The 22,806-nt window shown below is 61.3% G+C and overlaps 2 protein-coding genes across 3 annotated transcripts; one reads left to right on the plus strand and one right to left on the minus strand.

Annotated features, from left to right (window-relative positions):
* Positions 1–251: 251 nt before the first annotated feature.
* LCN9 (lipocalin 9) lies at positions 252–3,481 on the plus strand. Its single transcript, XM_058445900.1, has 7 exons — positions 252–360; positions 1,115–1,251; positions 1,676–1,749; positions 2,201–2,311; positions 2,603–2,704; positions 2,813–2,860; positions 3,328–3,481. The coding sequence occupies exons 1-6, from the start codon at positions 256–258 to the stop codon at positions 2,833–2,835; spliced, it is 552 nt and encodes a 183-aa protein (XP_058301883.1). The 5' UTR covers positions 252–255; the 3' UTR covers positions 2,836–2,860; positions 3,328–3,481.
* Positions 3,482–15,359: 11,878 nt separating this feature from the next.
* Positions 15,360–21,550, minus strand: SOHLH1 (spermatogenesis and oogenesis specific basic helix-loop-helix 1). Of its 2 annotated transcripts, none has more exons than XM_032165621.2 (8): positions 21,322–21,549; positions 20,911–21,045; positions 20,233–20,380; positions 19,418–19,539; positions 18,520–18,713; positions 17,004–17,217; positions 16,342–16,412; positions 15,360–15,767 (listed from the first exon to the last, which is right to left on the minus strand). In XM_032165621.2, exons 1-8 carry the CDS (start codon positions 21,384–21,386, stop codon positions 15,550–15,552), a joined length of 1,167 nt encoding a protein of 388 aa, XP_032021512.1. In that variant the 5' UTR covers positions 21,387–21,549; the 3' UTR covers positions 15,360–15,549. The 2 variants fall into 2 exon arrangements, with proteins under 2 accessions (XP_032021512.1, XP_058300897.1); XM_058444914.1 differs by having other exon boundaries at positions 15,369–15,767; positions 19,418–19,500; positions 21,322–21,550.
* Positions 21,551–22,806: the final 1,256 nt, after the last annotated feature.

Here is a 22,806-nt window from a genome sequence, read left to right on the forward strand (position 1 = left end):
CCCCTGCCTTTGGGACAAGGTGCCTGCCTCCAGTGAGGGGACAGCAGGTTCCTTTGCCCACGGATCCAGGAAGCTCCCACAAGGGAGTGGGGTGATTTTCCCCAAGGCAGAGAGAGCAGCTGCCTCGGGGCCTTTGGCTGCATGCCCAGTGGGCACAGGATGTGTGTGGACGGGCCAGGGAGTGGGCTGCCCCGCGGGGCTGGAAGCCGTAGGGCAGCAGGGTATAAAGGGGGTGGGCCGAGGGCTGAGGCGTCTATGGCAAGGATGGCTCTGCTTCTGCTGAGCCTGGGGCTGAGCCTGGTCGCAGCCCAGGAGTTCAATCCCCGTACCGTCGTGCAGAGGAACTACAACATGGCCAGGGTGCATCTGCATCAGGGTCTGTGGGGAAGGGGCCAGGCTTCAAGGCACTTGTCCTCCCCCAGCCTGGGGTCTCTGACCTGTGACCAGGGCGGCTGGTCCAAGGGGAGCCCACCTCTCCTCCCCAAGCTGTGACAGCAGCCTGGGAGAGCAGGGGTTACTCCTGGAGGTTCGGGCGGGGGAGGCCTGGGAGAGTGACTGGGGCCCTGAGAGGTTAGAGGGGGCCCTGGGAGGGCAGAGGGGAAATCTGGAGAGTGGAGTGGCAGCCAGCAGGGAGACGGGGGCCCTAAGAGGACAGAGGGGTTCCTAGAAGTAGAGGGGAGACCTGGGGAAAAGAGGGGGACTCAGTGGGAGAGGGTGGAGAAGGGGACCTTGAGAGGACAGAGGGGGACCTGGGGGGGCAGAGGAGAGACCTGGGGGGCAGAGGGGGCACTGGAAGGGTGGAGAGCATTCTGTGAGCAGAGGGGGGACCTTGGGGGCAAAGGGGGGATCTGGGGACAGAGGGGAGACCTGCGGGTCAGAGGGGGCCCTGGAAGGGCAGAGGGCATTCTGTGAGCAGAGGGGGGACCTTAGGGGCAAAGGGGGGATCTGGGGACAGAGGGGAGACCTGGGGGGCAGAGGGGGCCCTGGAAGGGCAGAGGGGTTCTGGTTGGGAGCCAGATGCTCAGGGGCCGGGCCCTGGGAGGGAAGACTGTGGGTGCTAAGCATCCCCAGGGCTGTCCCGCGGCCCCCACCCACTGGAGCTCTTTGTCTTCAGGTTTCGGGGGTCTGGTATTCTATTTTCATGGCCTCAGATGACCTGAATCGGATTAAAGAAAATGGGGACCTGAGGGTCTTTGTCTGGAATATCGAACACTTGAAGAATGGCAGCCTAAAATTTGATTTCGAATACATGTGCGTGTTGCCCGTCTCAGCTGGCATCAGGAAGACCCACGCCCCTGCCACCCCAACGCATACTCTCACTCTTGCACACAGACGCTCGCACACTCACTGACTCGCACTCCGGCGAGAGCCTGAGCCTGCGTGTGTGACCCCTGGGGGCGGGATGAGGTGGGAGCAGGGACTTGGTCTGCCTGGCGCTGTGCTCTTCCCTGAAACATAGAGATGAAATCGCCCCCTTTCCAAGGCTGGGGTGAGGTTCGAGGAGATGAGGGTGTCCGGTGGGCCGCAGCAGGGCCCAGCCCCAGAACTCAGGGCTGTGGAATGAGGCCCGGGCATTGGGAGGAGGAGCCTGTGCCCTGGAGGAGGGGTGCGCTCTGCCATCGAACGTCCAGGGGGCTGGAGCTCCACTCCCGGCATCTTCCTGGCTGGCTTCCAGGGTGCAGGGGGAGTGTGTGGCCGTAGTCGTGGTCTGCGAGAAGACAGAGAAGAATGGGGAATACTCCATCAACTGTAAGTGGAAGCCAGGCTCCTCCTGGTCTCACAACCGGGGTCCCCTTTCTCCAGGGCCTGGGCCACATTCTGGTGAGCACTGACACTGGGGATTTTAGTTAAGCCCCTGGCAGCTTGACCTTGAACTGGAGGGACCCATCCTGGCACCAACCCCAGGGGGGCTTCTGGCCCAGGGGAAGCAGGGAGGCAGGTGTGTCATGCTGGGCTCTGGGGGGCGAGCCCACTGAGGGGCCACCAGGGTCTGCAAGCCGATGACAAGGAAGGAGGGGACTGTGGCGCTGCTGCCCACACCCTCTGCAGGGGTCTCCACTGGGCGAGCACCATGGGCTCCTCCCCTCCCCCCTCAAAAGGCCACTTGGCCCCGCATCTTCCCTTGTGGCTACACAGCACACCTGTCACAGGACCCTGAGGGTGGCGGGGCCAGGCCACGCTGAGCCATGTCTCCACGCAGATGAGGGCGAGAACACGGTGGCCGTCTCGGAGACTGACTACAGGCTGTTCATCACCTTCCACCTCCAGAACTTCAGGAACGGGACCAAGACCCACGCGCTGGCGCTCTACGGTACCTCTGCGGTCCCCCTCTGACCCCCTCGGGGACCCCACCTCCTCTGAAGTCTGACTCAACCCTGGGTGGAGGGTCCCGCAGTGGCCCTGGGGTTTGGAGAGGTGGTTCCCATTGGCCATTCCTTCCCAGAGACACACCGTTAGGGTGCTGGGTGCTTCAATCTGTCACCTCCCATCTCACTTGGCACAAAGCCCCTCTCTGGTCCGGGTGTGACCCCTGCCCAGCCTCGGCACTGCCTGAGCAGCCCCCGCAAGGCCCAGCTCCACACAGAACCAACTCTGTTCCCAGCACGACTCCCACAGCTGGAACCCTCCTTCCTGAGCAGATTTGAAGAAACCTGCAGAAAGTACGGACTTGGCTCACAAAATATCGTCGACTTGACCAACAAAGGTCAGCCTCACTGCTCCCGGACCAAGCGGAAGCTGGGAAGGGGTGGGGATGGGAGGTGTGCCTGCGGGGTCCCTGTCCCTGCACTGAGAGCCCCCTCTGTCCTTCCAGATCCCTGCTACTCCAAGCGTTAGAGGAGCCCGCCCAGGCCTCCCATGTGTGAGCTGCGACTTGGGACGGGCAGGGGGCTGGATGGGGAGAGCTTAGGGCCAACGTCAGAGGCTGGGGGTCCCAGCCCAGGAGGTGCCCACCCCTCCCCCCTGGTCTGGGAACCGAACACAAGGTGCTTTGGTGAAGGATGCTGTGAAAAGCATCCTGGCGTCGGGGCAGTGACGGGGCCTTCCAGGGTGGTAGGGTCTGAGCAGGAAGTGAGATGGGGCCCTGTGTGAGTCTCCAGGGGCTGATGTCACCACCCGCGGGTGACTAGGACAACCAGGATTTACTTTCTCACAGCCTGGAGCCTGAGGTCTGAAACCCGAGGTCCTCAGGGCTGTGCTCCCCCCACCGGCTCCCGGGAAGAGTCCTTCCTGCCTTGGCTGCTGGGGGCTCCCCAGGCGTCCCTGGCTTGTGGCTGTGTCACTCCAGCCTCTGCCTCCATCTGTTTCTCCTCTTCTGTCTCTTCTAAGGACACTTGTCATTGGATTTAGGGCCCATCTTCATCCAGAATGATCTCCTCCTGTCAAGATCCTTAACTTCCCACCTGCAAAGACCCTTTCCCATCAGACGCCCTTCACAGGCTCCAGGCACTAGGAGAGGAGCATGTCCTTTGAGTGACACCACTCAGGCCACCACAGGCTCCTTCTCCGAGCTGCCCCTCCCTTCTCAGAAATGGTCCCGGCCCAGTAAAAACCCCCAGGGCCCCTTTCCCTCCCCAGAGCCTGAGCCTCCCAGAGATATGCCTCCAAAGGCACCTCTGCATTTCTGCATGAGGGTCCCTGAGGGTAAAGGAGTGGATGTACCTGTGGTGCGTGGTGGCCCCAAGATTCGGGTGAGATGGCAACTGGCAACCAAGGCCCTACCCCTCCCCTCTCCGCCCCCCGCCATCCCTCCCCTCTCCGCCCCTCCCCTCCCTGATCCTCCCCTCCCTGTCCCTCCCCTCTCTGCCCCTCCCCTCCTGTCCCCTCCCTGGGCTCAGCCACTGCCTTTGGGGGAAGATGATCAACAATGTCACAGCTGAGGCAGGTGCCTGAGCCCCCCTCCATGTTTTGGTGAATAAAAGGGAGGTACCAGCCAATCTGCGGTGATTTTGTGGGTTAAAAGTGATTGTTGGTTGGGCATCTATCAGAGAGATGTGAAAATGGCTGCATTTGTGTGATGCTCTCGAAATCACAAAACTGCAGAGGGGGACATGAGTCAGTGATTTCCGGAGGTTACAAATGGGAAGTAGGAATTCAGCCAGAAAGGGGCACCAGGAGGGGCCCTGGTGACGATGGAACGTCCTGCACTGTGACCCTGGCGGTGGACACACGACCCTGCAGGTGCAGCAAAAATGCGGCTCTGTCTGAGGAGCCGCTGGCCTTGTCCCCTGCCCAGGGGAGAACATTTTGCAGCCCGAGACCCAGAAGCATCTGTGCTGGGGGTGTGCGCTGGGCGGCCCCAACTCTGGCATCTGTGTGAGCTCTCCAAGGGGGCCATCCTGCGGGTCACAGTCCCCGTGCTCAGGAAGAACCTGTCCCCAAAGCCAGCGCCTGCTTGTAAAGGAGCTAAGTGGAGCTCTCCCAGGATGAGGGTCCGGATGCCACCCCCCACCCCCCCTCCATTGGGAGCTCCAGGCTGTAGGGTGAGGCTGGGTAGAGCTTTAGTGCCCGCTGTATGGGTGCCAGGCTTGGGGAAGGAGCAGCTCCGTTGGGATGAGAGGGAGTGGGAGGCACCTGGCATTCCCACGGCTGCCCAGCTTCCGGCCCCGTTTGGATCTGGGCCCAGCCTGCTGAGCCGCAGCGGGAACACGCGAGAAGCTGCCCATTCGGCGGGGCCTGTTGGTGCAGAAAGCTGGCCTTGGAGGAGCAGAGCCAAGGCTGCCAGAAAGGGGTGCTGGGAGGCCACTGCCCATTGGTGCAGGGGGAGCCTCTGGGCCCCAGAGATATGCCTCTAAAGGCACCTCTGCATTTCTGCATGAGGGTCCCTCAGGGTAAAGGAGTGGATGTACCTGTGGTGCATGGTGGCCCCAAGATGTGGGTGAGATGGCAACTGGCAACCAAGGCCCTACCCCTCCCCTCTCTGCCCCACCCCCGTCCCTCCCCTCTCCGCCCCTCCCCTCCCTGGTCCTCCCCTCCCTGTCCCTCCCCTCTCTGCCCCTCCCCTCCCTGATCCTCCCCTCCCTATCCCTCCCCTGGGCGTGGGGGTGGATGTGGACGTAGGCAGAAGCCTTTAGCCCCACCCCAGAAGGCGGCACAAAGGGGAGCCGAGCCAGAGCTGAGTGCCCCCAGCACCCACCCCACCATCAGCTGCTCAGCACCGGGCTGGCCCTGGCCTCAGACTCCTGCAGCCCCAACCCCAGGGGCCTCAGGTGGACAAAGGAACAGGGCGGTGGGCAGGGCATGAAAGAACCACCAAGAGACCACCCTTATTGTTGGCATTTGGGGTGGCACTCAGTCAAATAAAAGTCTAGTGAGGCCGGGTGCAGTGGCTCACGCCTGTAATCCCAGCACTTTGGGAGGCCAAGGCGGGCGGATCATCTGAGGTCAGGACTTGGAGACCAGCCTGGCCAACATGGTTGAAGGGGTGGCCTGGCCCTCCACATCTGTGGGTATTTCTAGTCAGGTGGGATGAGAGACTGAGAAAAGAAATAAGACACAGAGACAAAGTATAGAGAAATAACAGTGGGCCCAGGTGACCGGCACTCAGCTCACCAAGGACCTGCACCGGCACCGGCCTCTGAGTTCCCTCAGGTTTTATTGATTATTATCTTCATTATTTCAGCAGAAAGGAAGGTAGTAGGAGGGCAGGGTGATAATAAGGAGAAGGTCAGCAACAAACATGTGAGCAATGGAATCTACATCATAATGAAGTTCAAGGGAAGGTGCTATGCCTGGACGTGCACGTAAGTCAGATTTACGTTTCTCTCCACCCAAACATCTCAGCGGAGTAAAGAATAACAAGGCAGCATTGCTGTAAACATGTCTCGCCTCCCACCATAGGGCGGTTTTTCTCTCATCTCAGAATTGAACAAATGTACAGTCGGGTTTTATACCGAGACATTCAGCTCCCAGGGGCAGGCAGGAGACAGTGGCCTTCCTCTCTCTCAACTGCAAGAGGCTTTCTTTCCTCTTTTACTAATCCACCTCAGCACAGACCCTTTACGGGTGTTGGGCTGGGGGACGGTCAGGTCTTTCTCGTCCCACGAGGCCTTATTTCAGACTATCACACGGGGAGAAACCTTGGACAACACCCCGCTTTCCAGGGCAGAGGTCCCTGCGGCTTTCCGCAGTGCATTGTGCCCCTGGTTTATTGAGACTAGAGAATGGCGACGACTTTTACCAAGTATACCGCTTGTAAACATTTTGTTAACAAGGCACGTCCTGCACAGCCCTAGATCCCTTAAACCTTGATTTCATACAACACATGTTTTTGTGAGCTCCAGGTTGGGTCAAAGTGGCTGGAGCAAAGCTACAAATTAACAACATCTCAGCAAAGCAATTGTTTACAGTACAGGTCTTTTTCAAAATGGAGTCTCTTATGTCTTCCCTTTCTACGTAGACACAGACACAGCGACAGTCTAATCTCTCTTTCTTTTCCCTACAGCTGGGGGTGGGGTGAGCCGTGGGTAGGGTGAGCCAGGGGTGCGGTGGCCTGGGGGTGGGGTGACCTGGGGTGGGCCAGAGTGGGGTGACACTTGGGGGAGAAGGTCAGCAGGGCGGTGAGGGGGTGGGAGTCGGAGCTGCTCAGTGGGCCCAGCTACCAGGAGCCCTGGAGAGTCCCCGAGGGATTTGTGCATGAGAAACTGGGTCGCCTCTACCTGGGGTGGGCAGCTCTGCTCCCGGGTGGCCTTGGCGCTCCTTGGCTGGCTCCCTGGAACTGAAAAGGGCAGCCCTGGGGCTCCTGGTCACTGCAGGGGGAGTGCCTGGGCGCCAGGCTGCAGACAGCCCTGCACAGCTGTGCTCTAGGAAGAGCGGGGTCAGAGGACCCTCGGTGGACGGGCCTCTCCCAGCCCCCTGCAGTGGCGCCAAGGCTCCAGGAGCTGAGGCCTCTTCCTGAGTGTGTGCTGTGCCGCTCATGATCCTTTTGAAGAGCCCCCTCCCCGGCCTCGCACCCGGCCAGGCCCACGGCGCACACAAGCACAGGCCCCGTTCATGTCTCTGTGAAGCTCGGGGCCTTGTGTCTTTGGGGGCAGCAGCCGCAGGATGTGCATCCGTGGGAACACAGGGAGGGTGGCCCTGGAACAGCGGTGGCCAGGAAAGGTCTTGCCTGCACAGGGCAGCCTGGCCTGGCTGTGTCTGACCTGGTGGAAGCCCCAGGCCCCTAGCCCAGCTCCTGCTCCTCAGAAAGGCACCTGGGGGCCGGACCAGGGCAGACCTCGAGGTCCAAAGTTCATTGTCTTTGCCAAAAAGCATCTGCATCTTGGTGGCCACTGTGCTGTCATCGGGGCCTTGAGGTCCATCCCAAACACAGACACAGGGCACTTTAGGAGCAGTGACTGGAACAGCCTAGGGGAGGCTGGGCAGCAACAAAGCACTCAGAAAACCCAGCAAAGGAAAGCGCAGACCCCACAGCCTGTCCCCAGGCAGAGGCGGGCCGCAGATAAAGGCTGCTCCTGGCTGGCCCAGCTCTGCCCCCATCTGCCCCAGAGGGTGGCCAGGTCGGGAGGAGCTGGCTCTGGCACAAACCCGACTCCGCCTGCCTGTGGCCTGCCTTGGCCGACGTCTCTGCCTCCCAGGCTGGAGGGCTACAGGCAAGCAAGGAAAGTATAACTGATCCTCGTGCTCGCTAAGGAGGAAACCCCACCTCTCTAACGAGCGATTCCATGTGGCTACAGCTGCCACCCCCCTTGAGGATGCCACAGAGCGTCTGTCCGTCCTGCCAACCCTTCTGGTGCAACCCAGAATCCCCCTTAAGTTAGCAGAGGAATGAGGAAAGTCACATTGATCCAGAAACGTCTCTCTCATCACCCCAGAAGGCTGAGACCCCAGTACTCCAGGAGGTTCTGGGAGGACCCAGAACCCACGTTCCTTAGAGCTGGCACCATTGAGTACATCCCCTGGGGGCAGGGGGGGGTCCTGGCCTTCAATAAAAACCACGCGGCCACCTCAGTCCTTGTGGACACGCCCCCTCCCTTGGCGCCCAGGCCCCTTTGACAGCTGGGGGGGCTTCCATGGGTGGGTGCAGCACCCTCCTCCCCACCTCACCACTGGCTTTGCCCAGACCCCCACACCCTCCCAGTGGAAGGTGCCCCCGGCCAGCGCTGTGACCAGCATGTGGAGGGCCATGGCCTGCTGACCGCGAGCAGACTCGGCCTCTCGGGTGGGCCCGCCAGCCGTGCAGCGTGGAAAGGTGGGCACATCCATCCTAACTGCCGTGGGGGCCAGGTGGGCAGGCGAGGCCGGGGCGGGATGGCGTGGGGAGGCAGGAAGGAGCACCAAGACTTCTGGCTGTTGGGGCTGGGCCTGGGGGGACACCCCTGGGCAGAAACGGGCTGAGGTGGTGGGTCCCGGGGGAGCCAGGACCGTGCGGTGGGAGTGGATCAGGGAGACAGGGAGTCCAAAAGGAGGTGCCACCCCTTCCGGGGTCAACACATGGCTGCCCTAGTTCACTGCTTTGGGGACCAACCTCAGCATCTTGTCCCAGAGCCAGTGGGGGATGGGGCCTTCCCTGCCCTCAGGGCCAAGCTGTGCTTCAGAACAGCAGAGGCTGACACCTCAGGCTCCAGGGAGGCCTGGGCCCCAGAGGCCGGTGGGCTCACCTGAGGTCCGGCTGATCCCTCCAAGCTCTGTTTCCCAAGAGGTACCCCAGGGAGCCCCACTTCTGCTTCTCTTTCATGTAACCTGAGGACACAGCAGTGCCCACCTTCCAGGCCGACCAGGGTGGCGATGTCTGACAGGCCACACTCCTGCCGGCCCCGCCAGCCGTACTTCCTGCCTTCCCGCTGCTCCTGGCCAAAGAGGCTGGGAAACAGCTAGCGGCCTCCCAGGGAAGGACTGGCCCAGACCCTCCCGATGCCCCCACTCCCCCAGTGTCTTCTCTCAGGAAGGGGTCCGTGGGCCACACTTCAGGAAGGCGGTCTCAGTGCAGACCAGAAGTTTCCGCAGCTTCCCGGGGCTTCAGCGTTCTAACAGCCCACAGAGGGCAGGACAGGGGCTGCCTCCCGGGTCAAGGGCTGGGTGTTAGGGCCTCTCTGGTCCCAGGGAGGAGCCAGCAGGGGTATCCAGGGAGGCCAGGACTGGCTTGAACACAGGGGAGGTGGCAACATCGCTGCCTGGAGCCAAGGGAGCCTTGATGGTGCAGCGACCACGCTTCTGGGGACCAAGGGACCAGGAAATCCCATAGCATTGAGGGTGTGGCCGTCAGCCCTCCAGCCTGGAAGCCACTGCTCCATGTCAGCGAGGCTGCACCCTCGTCCTGCAGGGTCACAACCCCCGCTCCCAGGTCGGACACAACCTTATTGTCAATCACTGTGACACAATTATGTGTCAATCACAGGCCACGTTCTTGATCAATCTCCTCTGTGGCCACCCAGGACCCTGCAGACTTCACAAGCCAAGGAGATGGGTGGAGCCCGGACATACTTGTAAAAGCAGGTGACACCGTCATGTGTGATGTCAGGCTGACGCTGGGCACCGTGAGGAGAGCATCCTGCAGGCCCAGGACAGCGCAGGGAGACCAGGCAGGCAGCTGCCACTTCCATGCAGGTGAGGGATGGGGGCGTGGAGGTGGGGAGGGGTGTGGAGAAGCAGGCGATGTGTGCAGTATGCTGATGGCCCTGGATGGTGCCTCCGGACACCGACCACATTGTACGGGATGTGAATTCCATCTCGATGCAGCTGCTAAAACAAAACCCCCAGGTGCGTGGAGCCCTCTGCCTGCATCTGCGGCTGCGCGTTCATCAGCTCAATAAATCCTCCCAGAGATGAGTCTGAAACCCTATGAGGTGTCTACCTAGCATCAGACACTACTCTGAGTGATTTACCTTTATCCACTCTCACTCCTCCCCTCTCTACCAAGCCCATTTGACAGATGAGAAATGGGCTTGGCGAGGCTGCAATGCAGGCAGCATCCAGGACAGGACAGAACTAAGCCCGGCCCGGCTGCCGGCCGGGCCAGGGGTTGTGGGTGAACCCGGAAGGCAGAGCCAAAGGAACGACTCACAGGCCAGGCAGGGCCCAGGGCAACGGGTACTCACGGGTGCCACCAACGGAGGCCTGAACTTTGGGGACGGCAGAGATAACGGGGAGCAGGGAAGGGACAGTGAGGGCCAAGGGCCAGGCCCGAATGCTCCGCTCCTATGTCTGAGGTGTCCAGGGACCCAGGTGTGAATGGGAGCCTCCACAGCAGCCCGAACCCAACACGCATCCACCGCCAGCCTCCCCCTCTCACCTCCCTCACCCTCACCAAAGGACAGAATCCTGCACCTCCCAGACTCAGATGTCCATTCCCAGGGCCCATGGGAGGGACACGCTGGCCACCCTCAGGCAGACGGGCATCCAGCCCACAGCCTTGGGGGCTCCTCCAGGCAGCCCACCTGCCCACTCCTGCTCATGCAGCCCACGGAGATGGACCTGGAGCCTGCAGACGTGATCTGGCTGTGTCCCCACCCAAAGCTTGAATTGCAGTCCCCGTAATCCCCACGGGTCGTGGGAGGGATCGGGTAGGAGGTAATGGAATCATGGAGGCGGTGACCCTCATGCTGTTCTCGTGATAGTGAGTGAGTTCGCATGAGATCTGATGGTTTTTTAAGGGGTTCTCTCCCGCTTCACTCTGCATTTTTCCTTGCTGCTGCCACCATGTGAAGGATGTGTTTCCTTCCCCTTCCGCCACAATTTGTCAGTTTCCTGAGGCCTCCCCAGCCAACGCTGAACTGTGAGTCAATTAAGCCTCTTTCCTTTATAAATTACCCAGTCTTGGGCAGTTCTTTACAGCAGCGTGAAAAGGGATTGATACACCTGCCCACCCCGCCCCTCCCCTCAGGGAACCAGGCACGACCCCAGCATGGACGCCTGGAGAGGGAATGTGGCTCCCGGAGGGGCAGCTGAGCATGGGCGTCTCAGAGCTGGGGGCCTCCTGCACCTCCTGGGTGAAGAGATTCAGAGACAGCTGGGGGCAGGCAGGGGGAGGGCACCCCACTCCCATCTGCATGCCAGTTCCCACTGCCAGCCCCGAAACCCGTCGGTGGAGACCCTTCAGATGGGAATCAGAGTTCACTCCTGGGGCCTCCCTGGACCCCACCTCCCACCCCACCCTCATGTGACCCAGCACCTCCCCCAAACTGCCTCAAGGGTCCAAGGTGTGCCATCCTCTCCTCGGGCCTCCTCTTCCAAGGAACCCCTGGGCATTAAGGAGCACCAAGGCTGCTCACACACTGTGGGCCGAAGAGACACACACAAGCCATGACCTGGGTGCCAGGGACCACTGCAGGGACCGCTGATGAGGGTCAAAAGAAAAGGCCAGAGTAGTCTAGGAGTCAGAAAGATTCTGGAAGTTTCTGGAAAGAAAGGGGAGGGAGGGCCTCATGCTGGGCCGTGGAAGGTGACTAGGTGAGGCCCTGACTGGGGACCCCTGGCTCCCAGTTGGGGTGCAGCACAGACCCCTCTCCCCACGTTGACCACCGAAGAACCCTGAGGGGAAGCCAGGCAGCACAGTGGCCCACCCTGCCGCGCCACCCACGGCCACCTTCATGCTTGGACAGCCACGCCCCACTCAGCTCGTGACAGCCAGGGGCAGCTGGGTGCCAACCGGAGGGGTGGTAGGGTCTCCTTGGTCAGCCGGAGCAGGGCTGAGGCCTGGTTTTGGCTCCCTCAGGCCTCCAAGAGCCAAGAGTCTGGCTTTCAGGACTGGTGGGGCCTCCCTTCTGCTCAGGTGCCCCGCAGGGTGGGCACTGGCAGCGTGGAGAGGGCGGGTTCTCAGGGAAACAGGGAGGCCTGGATGCTGGTGGGAAAAAAAGGGGGTGCCCATCTCTATTCATTCGTAGGGCACCCGGGGTCGGGGCCAACAGAGAGATGCCAGCTGTCCTCCCAGGTAACAGGACACCCTGGTGGGGGCAGACGCAGAGTGGGGCAGTTATCCTGCAGACCCCCCACCTGACTCCTGTAAATAAGCCCACCCTCGCCAGCTAGAACTCCAAGGGGAGCGGCTGCCCCTGGTTTTCCAGACACACCTCTGAACTGGGGCCGCCTCGCAATCACGACCAACTGGAGTGGTAATTTGGTCCAGAGAGGAGGCCCCAGGAGCCGGGAGGTATGGGGAGATGGGGGCCGGGAGACAGACCTGCTCAAGGAATGGCTCCCCTCAACTCCCACCTGCTCTTTTTAGCCCCAGGAGCAACCACAGCCAGGCTCCCACCAGGCCCTGGCAGGCCCTGTCCGGTGCTCAGCTGGGGAGAAGAGACGGCTTCCAGTGATGGCCCAGACACCCCACCCTCCAGGTCCCCCAGGCTGCCACCAACATGGCCAGACCCTGGCACAGCCAGCCTGGGGGAGCACCTGAAGCCCCCGACCCTCCCAAGATGCAGCAAAAAGACCAAAAGAAACGGACTGTCCACAGTCCCATGACATGAGGGAGAGACCACAGGACACCAGAAGCTGGGGCAGGGTGGCCCCTGCAGCTCCAAGCTCTTCCTCCCACTCCTGGGACAGGCATTGCTAATCAATCACTGTTCTCACTTCACAAGCCAGGCTGGGCCTCAGGGTCATTCTGAATCTGGGCTCCAGGCAGGAGGTGAGGCTTGTCTGCCCTGAGACGGGGCCCTGTTCCTTGCCTGCCAGCACCTGTCTACAGTGAGGCCTCTGACTTTGAAGCCCAGTTGTGGAGGGGAGCCTGGCAGAGCTGGCAAGGGGAGGCCTATCCATCTGCTCCAAGGAGAGGCCAGTGCTGATTCTGCCCTGAGGCCCCCTCCTGCCTTGTAGACCAGAAGCTCACAGCAGCAGGGCCAGGTGCTGGCCTCAGCCCCAGGGCAGCTCATGCTCAGTCACCTCCCTGCTAGGCTCAGGGTGGAATCGGGGGACAAGCTCACTGTCTCCACCCCCAACTCCTAGAGGCAATGGGCATGGGGTGGGCGGGAGCACACGTGGGGCTGTTGAGCAGGACCTCAGAGGCCAGCAACGTCCCACCCTCCTGAGACAGCACTGGTCTGTACTTGAGATGCACACGCACACCAGCACACGTGGGTGCACACACATGCATGCACACCAACACACAATTCACAAACACATGCACACACAACAAAGTGCACACACAGGCATGCACACCAACACATATGGGTGTACAAACACATGAATATGTGCACATACCAAACACAGCAGATACATGCACACAGTGCAAATACAACCATGTACGCACACCAACACAGTGCACATACATGCACATGCACCAGTACAGTGCACACACAATACTGCCAACAGTGCACACATATGCACATGCACCCACCAGTGCACACACATGTACACACATGAGAGCACAAATACATGCATACACACCAACACAGTGCACACACACAATGCACACAGGCCGACAGTGCACAAACATGCATGCACACACCAACATAGTGCACACACGCATGCACGCCAGTGAAGACAACACACATGCACACCACAGTACACACACATGCAGACACCAACACCGTACACACACGAGCACACTGCACACAAACATGCACACACCAACTAGCACAAGCACCCATGCACACACACAACTGCAGTTTGCACAGTGCAAAAGCATGCATACCAACACACATGGGAACAGAAACGCACACACAGCAACACAGCACACAAACGCATGCATGGCAACAGGGCGCACACACACACACCACAGTGCAAACATGCACACACAACACATGGAACACACACATGCACACCAACATATGGGTGAACACTTGAGTACTAGCACGAAGTTGTGCATACCCACGAACACGTGTGCACACACATGCACACACGGTAACACAGTCTGGACGTCTCCTCCAAATCTCATGTCGAAATGTGATCCCCAGTGTTGGAGATGGGGCCTGGTGGGAGATGACTGGATCATGGGGGCAGGTCCCTCACGAATAGCTTAGTGCCAGCTATTGATGATGAGTGAGTCCTCGCTGTCAGTTCATGTGAGATCTGGTTGTTGAAGTGTTTGGGACCTCCCTCCTCTCTCTTGCTCCCACTTTGCCTTCTGCCATGACTGGAAGTTTCCTGAGGCCTCCCCAGGAGCAGAAGTCACTACGCTTCCTGTACAGCCTGCAGAACCGTGAGCCAACTGAATCTCTTTTCTTCCTCAATCACCCAGTCTTAAGTATTGCTTTACAGCAGTGCAGTAGTGAACAGAATGGTCTTCTAGGAGACACTCTTGAAATCTGGCTGCCTGAGTCGACCCCTAATGAGCAGGACACGGAAGAGCAGCCTCGTGCTCCTGGCTGGACCCCAACCACCACTCTGTCCACCAGAGGTCTGAAGGCTCCTCCGCCTCTGCTGCAGGGTCTCAGCAACATGGGCCATCAGTGCCCAGTGGCACGGCATCCCAAGGATGCTGTTCTGCAGCCAACAGCCATGTCTCAAGCATCCAGCTGGACCTGAACCTCCTTCCAAGGGACCATGACGGGTGCTCAGAGCCAGTCCTGATGGCCTTGGGCCCCTCACCAAAGCCCCCTACCCCCTTTCTTCTCTGGGGTCTGCCCGCCACCCACAGCCTGGTGTTTGCACGGCGCTTGCTCCCTGGAGCCTCCTAACCTCCTGCCCACGGCAGGCCCTCCTGAGCCTTTGTCTGAATGACTCAGAGCAATGAATGGAACATTCTGGCTGGCTGCGGGGGCGGCTGCATGCAGGCACAGGGCTGTAGCCTGGTGGGGCTCTGAGCCCACACTCAGACCTGTTTCCTCTACCTGGGCGACAGTGACTGCGCTGGCCCCTGGAACACTGCCGTGGCGGGGGTGATCACACGGGGCTTGGAGCCAGTGTCTCCAGATGGGGATAGCAGGGTGAGCCCCTGAGCATCCGGGGTCAGAGACCAGCACCACCTGTGCTGTGGCTGAAAAACAGATGGGCACCTAAGCACCATCCAAAGAGCTCGGCCCCTCCTCTAAGTAACCCAGATCTCAGGGTGTAGGGCTGGGAACAGGACCAGACACTGAGGCCAGGTAACCTCTGCCCAGGGTCCCCTATTCCCCATGCACAGTGAGTGCTGAGGTGACCAGCAGTGGAGGTGGAAGCCAGCCCTTCCCTTGGAGCCCCCTGGGCCGGGACAGGACAGCAGGCTTTTCCGAAAGGACTCTCCTCCCTGCAGCTCTGAGTGGCACCGAGCAGGAAAAGCAGCTCACAGAGCAGCCTCCAGGCACCAAGACCGTGAGGCCACATCGCCTCCAGGGAGCAGGTCCCAGAGTGCCCCTACCCCAGGGCACCAGGACTGGGTTATTCCGGGATTTCGCAGTGCTGAGAACTTTGGAGAACAAAATCCCCAGCAGCTGCCTGCACGCTGAACGGAGGTGGCGCGATCTGCCTGATGAATCGGGCTAATTACACAGAAGCCACATGGGTTTTGCTTCCTCCAGGAAAACTGCTTTCCCTCTTTAATATTCAGTATCCTCTTCTCACAGCCTGTAAGCCTCGCTCAAATTAGGGTGCAGCTGCAACCCAAACCCAAAATAAAATGCCCAAGCATGCGACAGGGACACACACAGCTCCAGATCTGCCGGCCCCGCCCGCCTCCTCTCCACAGCCTGGCTGCTAGCAGGCAAAGAAGTCAGGGAAGATGCTCTCCACCTCGTTCTTCAGGGCCAGGCCTGCACAGTCCACATCCAGGCCCCACGGCTCCAGAGGGCTGTCCTGGAGCTCCTGGGAGCCAGGCTCAGGGGCCCCTAGGAAGCCTGGCTCTCCATCATCCAGTGGACTGCTCTCAGCTGGGGCCCACGCAGGGCCACTGCCTCCTCGGCCCTCCAGGGATCCTGGAAGCAAACAGGACACATCGGCAGGGCAGGCAGGTGCTCTGGGAGCCGGAGGCAGACAGGTGGGGTCGGAGGAACAGAGCTCCCACCTCAGTCCATCTGCCCTGTCCTGTCCCCGCTGCACAGAGGCTGTGATGAGGTGGGTGAGCTCATACCTGGTGGCCCCAGGCCCAGGACACCTGTTGGACCAGAACCAGGAACGGGCTCCCAAACACTAAATCCTAAATGGAATGGACACACGCCACATCACAGGGCCATACACCTTTGCCTGTCAGCATGGGTGGGACCAGGGGCCTCGCTGACACGGGGTCAAGGGGAAGAATACAGGGCTCCAAGCACCGCCAGCTCTCATGCGGGCTCGCCCACATCACGTTCACTCACACGCTCACATATCACCTATAACGCTCAATACCTGACACGGCCCAATAGCTAAGCACCAACGGCGGAGAAAATAAGGGCTCAGAAGCAGACCCTGGGGCCTCCTGTCACACACGCTGGGCCTGAGTCCCAATTCCCCAGCTCGTGTCAGGTGCTGATGCGGGGGGACCAGCCCTGGACCCAGGGCCCCACTCACCCGGCCACCAGCTGGGACCAGCAGTCAGCAGGAATGACGCCCCATCCTCCACCTCAGACCCCAACACAGACCTGGAGGCGACAAGCCCTTCCTCAGTGGTCACAAGTGGACCCAGGCCTTGGAGCTCAAGGAAACATCTGGGCCCAAGTCCTGCGAAGGCAGCTTCTAATGCGAAGATCTGGGCACCACTCCCGACAGGCTCCACCCTGCCCCGCGGGGAGAAGTGCAGAAGCCACGGCCGCTGAGGACACAGGCCAGCGGCTCTCGTGGGTCCCGATCCGTCCTGCAGAGCATCTCTGCCGGTTTCTCTCCAGCCGCAGTCTCGCTCATCTCGTCCCCTCCCTGCCCCTCCCCTCCCCCTCCCACACCCCAGCTGGTATGTGCTCACGAAACACAAACTCATTTTACTATCAGCCAAAACAAATGACAATTAGGAAGACAAAAGTGTTTCCAGAAACACACATTAGAAAGCCACACGGCAAGGCTGGCTGGTCCTGTCCTGGGCTGTGGCCTTGGCCTCCCTCCCACAGGCACAGAAGCAGGGGCGGAAGGTTCCAGATGCTGAGAGATGGGCCCAGGCAGGACTGGCAGGAGGCGGGACAGGCTTACACACACATGCTCGCTCACGCACACACAGGCGTGCACACCACCTGGGCACTCACCCGGCCTCCTGCGCAAGCATGGGGTCCTCCTTGGCTGGCTCCCCCAGAGGTGCAGCCCCCATGGCCAGGGGCCCAGCCTGGCCCAGCCAGCCAAGGGCCTCCCCGCTCATCACAGGCAAGGTCTGCTGCTGCGAGAATGGAGGCCAGGACAGGGGTGGCCTCACAGCCTTAGGAAGACTCCGGCCTGGGGGCCACGGCACCAGGCTGGAAGGTTCTGGGAGAGAAGTCAGATGCGGGTCAGCCTTCCCTGCCTGGAACCACAGGCTGCCCCCGAGGACCTTGCGACTCACGGGCTCGGTCCACTCATGCTGACCCAGCACCTGCCCTGCTGCCTGCACCCTGCAGCAGGGACACATGGGAGGAAGCTCAGAAGTGGGTAGCACACAGGTAAACAGGAAGAAGACGAACACCCAGAGGTGGGGTGCCCAACACCTGGGGGCCGAGGGCTTCCTAGAGGGGGTGCTGGCTTGGCCAGCTGCAAGGGGCTTGGATCTGGGGACCCTCTCAGCACCGCCTCCCGGACCTCGAGCTCTGCCCTCAGACCTGCTCCCTCCCCACGTGCCTGGCTGACGGGTTTCTGGAGTGCCCTGATGACCCCAGCTCTGCCACCAGCCCTGCCAACCGCATGACTGCTCCCAGCCACAGCCACACTCACGGGAAGCCAAAAGGCACAGCCCTGCCTCTCATGGCACCTGTCGACTTTCAGACGCTACCACGGCAGGGGCCGAGGGGAGTTCGGTCATCAGAGGCGCCCTGCAGGGCCACCCACAGAGGGACCAGAGCTCAGCTGTGGGTGGCATTAGGGACAAAGGCCCCGGGTGGCAGAGGGAACAGCTGGGAGGCCTCGGGCCCCTGGCTCACCCCAATTACAGTTCCTGCCATGGGCAGGCAGCATAGGCGGAAGGGCAGATGGGGCTCCCCGGGGAAAACAGATCTCTGGCCACATCCAAAACACACCAGCCACAGGCGGGTGAAAGAAGCAGGGCCACAAAGCTGGACGGAGCAACCAGGATGGGGCCGAGTCCCTCTACATCCCCACTTCCCACAGACCCAGAGACTCAGGACAGGACCAAGTCCCTCTACGTCCCCACGCTTCCCGCAGACCCAGGGAGTGACCAGGATGGGGCCAAGTCCCTCTAGGTCCCCATGCTTCCTGCAGACCCAGGGACCCAGGGAGGAGGAGGTCAGGCCCTCCCTTCCCTGGAGCACATGGAGGTCCCAGGAGGAGACAGGATGGAGGGAACAGCCCCATGGTGGCCTCTGCCCAGGACTCTCCCTTCCTCGAGCCACACTTCCTCCCTCCCGAGAGCACACGTCCTCCTTTGCACAAAAGCAGGCACAGCCCGGGGGCCTTGAATCAAGCTCATCCCTCAACACGTGGGTTTCTCACCAACACAAGAGCCTAGGAAAACTTCGAACTCGCGTTTGCAAACAGCCCCCCTGTTCTTAGGGCTAAAACACAGCCCAGCCCCGCTCCCCAGGCCAAGGGCACCCCACATGCACACCCAGGACTCACCTGAGAAAGGGGGCAGCCCACCCCGCACCTGGCACAGCCCTGACAGTGCCTCACACTTGTCCGTGCCCAGGGACCTGCAGCTCATGGGGTCCCACTGCCTGGAGGACGCAAGGATGTGCGGCAGGGGCTCTGGGCTGGCCGCCTCCGGATCCCGGGACCAAGGACTTTCCAGAAATGCCTTCACATCTGGGGTTCTAGAAGGAGCAACATGACAAGGATCCTGGGTCTATCCCCCAGCCTCCCGAAGGCTGCCCCCACCCACCCACCCCAGGAGCAGAGGGCTGGACCCGTCCCCAGGACACCCCAGGCACCACCCACCACCAAGCCAGCCTCTGCCCAGGGGTCCTGGGCCAGCCAAGCTCCACAGCTGTCTGCCCAATTTCCCTCTGCTCAACTCCCCCGGTTCTAGATTCTTCCATAGCTAATTAGCCACCAGCCCCATGCCCCAGCCTGCTTTGGAGTAAAATGGGTACATTTAAACACAAGATGCAGGCAGTCCTTCAATCCCGGGAGCTGCCATTCTGAAAAGAACCAAATTATCTTGATTTCAGAAAACTCCCTTCCTGAAGCTGCCCATGGGGAGAAGTATGACACCTCCCTGACCACCTGTAAATTCCCCACACACCGGAGCAGAAGAGACTCCTCCCGGGCACCTCCCACCTCCACGCCAGCCCAGGCCCTCAATTCTGCTGACCGCACTCCCCCCTTGCTGGAGCTCGCCCGTGTTGGTCACCTCACGCCTGGCCACCTGAGTCGGCAGGGCTCTGGGCAGGTCACCACCTGCGGAGGCCGAGCCAGGCCTCCAGGCCACACCCTCCCGAGGACGTGCCAAGGGGCTTTGGGTCTGCTGCTCCCAGGGTCACCCAGCCCTGGAGAGCGGGCCCCAGGAGACACTAACCGAGTCCCGCCGGACGCTCCCGTCCCAGAGTCTGGCACGCCTGCTTGAATCTGACTCGACAGCGTCAACTGTAAAACGTCCTCCTGCAACGAGTGCCACATTTCCTTGGAGGAAGCAACAATCTGAAATTTAAGTAAACATGTAAAACAAGGACAGAGACAGTCAGCTGGAAAACCCAAGACACTGTGACGAGACTGCTACCCCGGGGCCTGGAGGGTCACTGTGAGCTCGGTCCCCGCTTGGGACTTCGGGGGCGAGAGTACAGGTTGACGAGGCTGAGGTTCCACCCCGGAAAGACTCCACCATTCCTGAATCAGGCCGTGCATACTCAGGGCCCTCACTGCAAATGCTGGGACCCCTGACTTCACAGATGACAACACAGTTTCATTCCCCACGCAGGTCCTCAGCCCCAGCACTCACGGGGTCAGCCAGAGCCCCCAGGGCTTTGGAGAGGGGAGAGGAGCCTCTCTTGGGGACGTGCGGAGAAATGATCTAGGGGGTGCTCAGCCAGGGAGGATCGGGGGACCCCAACTCCCCCAAATTGGCACGGAGCATCTGGGCAACCCATCAATGAACAGGACTCGGGGCACATGAGGGCTGGAAAAGAAAGCTTGCTCCTTTCCAGGGACAGAATAACAACAGGTAAGGCTTGAACAAATCAGGAAGTGCCCTGCCGAAAACATGGCCTGCTCTAGCCGTGGAGACCGAGAAGGCTGAAGGAGACGGGATGACAGGGGACGCACTGCCTGCAAGGTGGTGAGATGTCCCATCACCGCGACGCCAGAGGACTGATGGCGTCTACCCTTACAACTCACAGCGTGCTGCTCCTGACTGGGCCCCAGGGCGCTGGCAAGCCGCAGGAACTGCACAGACATCTCCAGGACCGAAGCCATGTCCTCCCGCCGGCCATGGAACTGGGGCAGCAGGGCCCGCAAACGCTCACAGCTCAACGAGATCCGTTTCCTGGTTCCGATCAAGAAACAAATATCTGTGGGCCCTCCCGCCCTCCCAGAGAAGGGACAGCAACTGCTAGAACCTGCCAGCAGGTTCTAGAACAAATCCCTGGGGGCTTGTCAGGTAGAGGGGGCTACAAGACGACTGAGAGCTGCCCCCGTGATCTGAAGCCCCGAGATCCACATCAGAGCACAGCCTGGGCCTGACCCCCGGACCCCGGCGACAGGCTGTCCAGCCCAGGCCCAAACCATGGCTGCTTTGCGGTGTGGAGAGGACAGCGAGGGTCAGAGGCAGTCAGAAGGGCAGAGGATCACAGGTGCACAGCCTCGAGAGGCCAAGGCTTCAGGATAAAGAGGGGCTGCAGGATGTTCCCCAACGCGGCTTTTCTGGTTTACTTGGAGATGTGCAGTCTGTCCTTCTCCTGGGCACAGGCCACGAGCCCCTTCCAGCTGCCTGACACCTGGTGGCAGCCCCAAACCTAATCTCACCCGCTCCACCCCTTTACAGCACTCTCACCCCTGGGAGGCACCACCGCTCACCTGCGCTCCCTCTCGCTGATCACGTTCCGCCGAAGACAGGAGCTGGGACCCTCGGCCACCCTAGGGGCCTTGGGCGCGCCCGAGCCCTGGGCCGAGTCCTCGCAGCAGGAGAGGGCACCAGACAGGGAGGAGCCGCTGCCGAGAGAGCCAAGAGCACCGGGCCCTGAGAACCCCAGAAAAGGCCACCAGGAGTCCCAGATGCCAGAAAGGGCGCCTTTGGGGTGCGGGTGGAAGCCAAGACTGGGTCACGTAGGGACACGGCCTGGCCCTCTCTGCACCCCTTCCCCTCTCCCAGGGTTCAGGGCTCTGCCCCAGGAGGGCCAGGATGGGTGGAGCCTGGCGACTTGCGGAAGCACCCCTAGGTACAGGCCTTGGGCCCCCACACCCTTGGCCTCCAGCCCAATTCCTCACTTGCATCTCCTGACGGTGGGGACTCCGGAGACCTCCGGGTCGGGCTCGGAGCACCGAGACGCCATGAACTCGCAGCTGCGGAGCGACCCCACGCACACGGCCCCTTCCGCAGGCAGCCCCGCCCCCTCACGTGTGCTCTGCCCACCTGCCACGTGCTTTCCACCTAGCCCGCCCCCACCCCCACTTGCAATCCGCCCCCTAGCGCATGCGCTCTAGCCCTCCCCACGCATCCAGCCCGGGGCCCACGTGACCCGCGTTCCTGCAAAGAAGGTGCTGGAAAGGGACTTGGGGGGTCCACCCACTCTATGCCCCCGCAGGACGCCAGGGGAAGGGTCCCCAGCCCAGATAGCCCTGCCTTCACCCTTACCTTCCCGGGGGTCGCCTCGGTTCCCACTTATGCGGGGGTCTCGGTACCCTTGGGCACTTTGGAGACGCGGGCCCTGCCCTTAGGAGCCCAGCCCCTGCTGGGAGTGGGCAAGGCTGGGCTGAGCCGTTTAGCCTCGGCCTGGGGGACCGGGGGAAGGGGGAAGCGTACCCGCCTGCTCCCCAGTCCCCCACGCCTCCCTTTTCCGCCAAATCTAGTACGCTTGCAGGTGCTGCGCCTCAGGGTAGGGTCACCATCCGCCCTTCTGGGTCGCCCAGAGCCAGGGGCATCCTGTCCCCACTCCCAGGCCACCATCGTCCGTGCTCTTCCTCCCTCTCAGCTCTGCCGGGCACCTCGGAACCCTCTGTCCCTTCTTCACCTGGCCCTGCCCAAGCACCGCCCCCGCTTTATGCCCTAGGGACCCCAGCTCGAGCCCTCACACTCTCAGCAGGTTTCTGGGGGTCGCGGGGGTCCTGCCCATCCAAATTCAGAAAGCTCCGGCGCCAGGTGTTCGCTCACCTCCCCGCTGAACTCAAGGAGCCGCCCTGCGCTGGGCTTGAGTCCCCCAATAAATACTTTTTGGGGGAGGACGGAGGGAAGGGGGAGGTGGAGACCCTTCCTCTTTCATGGAGGGTGGTGGTGGGGCCCTCAGGGAAGCAGAGGGGACGAGGGTGGGGGGTGAGGCTGGACTGTTGGGAGGACATCCCTGGCCCGGCTCGTGCTGAGGTCCGTAGCTGGAGGAGGTGGGGTGGGTGGCAGGGGTTCTCCTCCCGAGAGGGGCGGCAAGAAGGAACCCCGGCAGGTGCCACCACATGGGGGCGTCTGCCCGGGGTGCCCCAATCTCCTGTGGAGTAGGCGCGGCTCTGGGCCTCAGGCTGGCATCCTGGACTTTGGGCCAAAGATGGGTGAAGGGTGTTTGGAGCAGACGGAGGTTATGTAATATAAGGTGGTCTCTCCATCCCTGCTCCGCCCAGCCATGGCTGCAGGTCAGACATGGAGGAGGACCGGGTTGGGGAGGAGGGCAAAAGCTCTCAGGGACCTGGGCGCCTCTCCCGGCCCTGCCCCTGGCCAGGGAGGGATGGACGGGCTGGCGATCTGGGGCTCCCCAGTGGCAGAGTGGG

This window comes from Hylobates moloch, unplaced genomic scaffold (assembly GCF_009828535.3).
Source record: "Hylobates moloch isolate HMO894 unplaced genomic scaffold, HMol_V3 SCAFFOLD_10, whole genome shotgun sequence".
In the NCBI taxonomy this organism is placed as follows: domain Eukaryota; kingdom Metazoa; phylum Chordata; class Mammalia; order Primates; family Hylobatidae; genus Hylobates; species Hylobates moloch.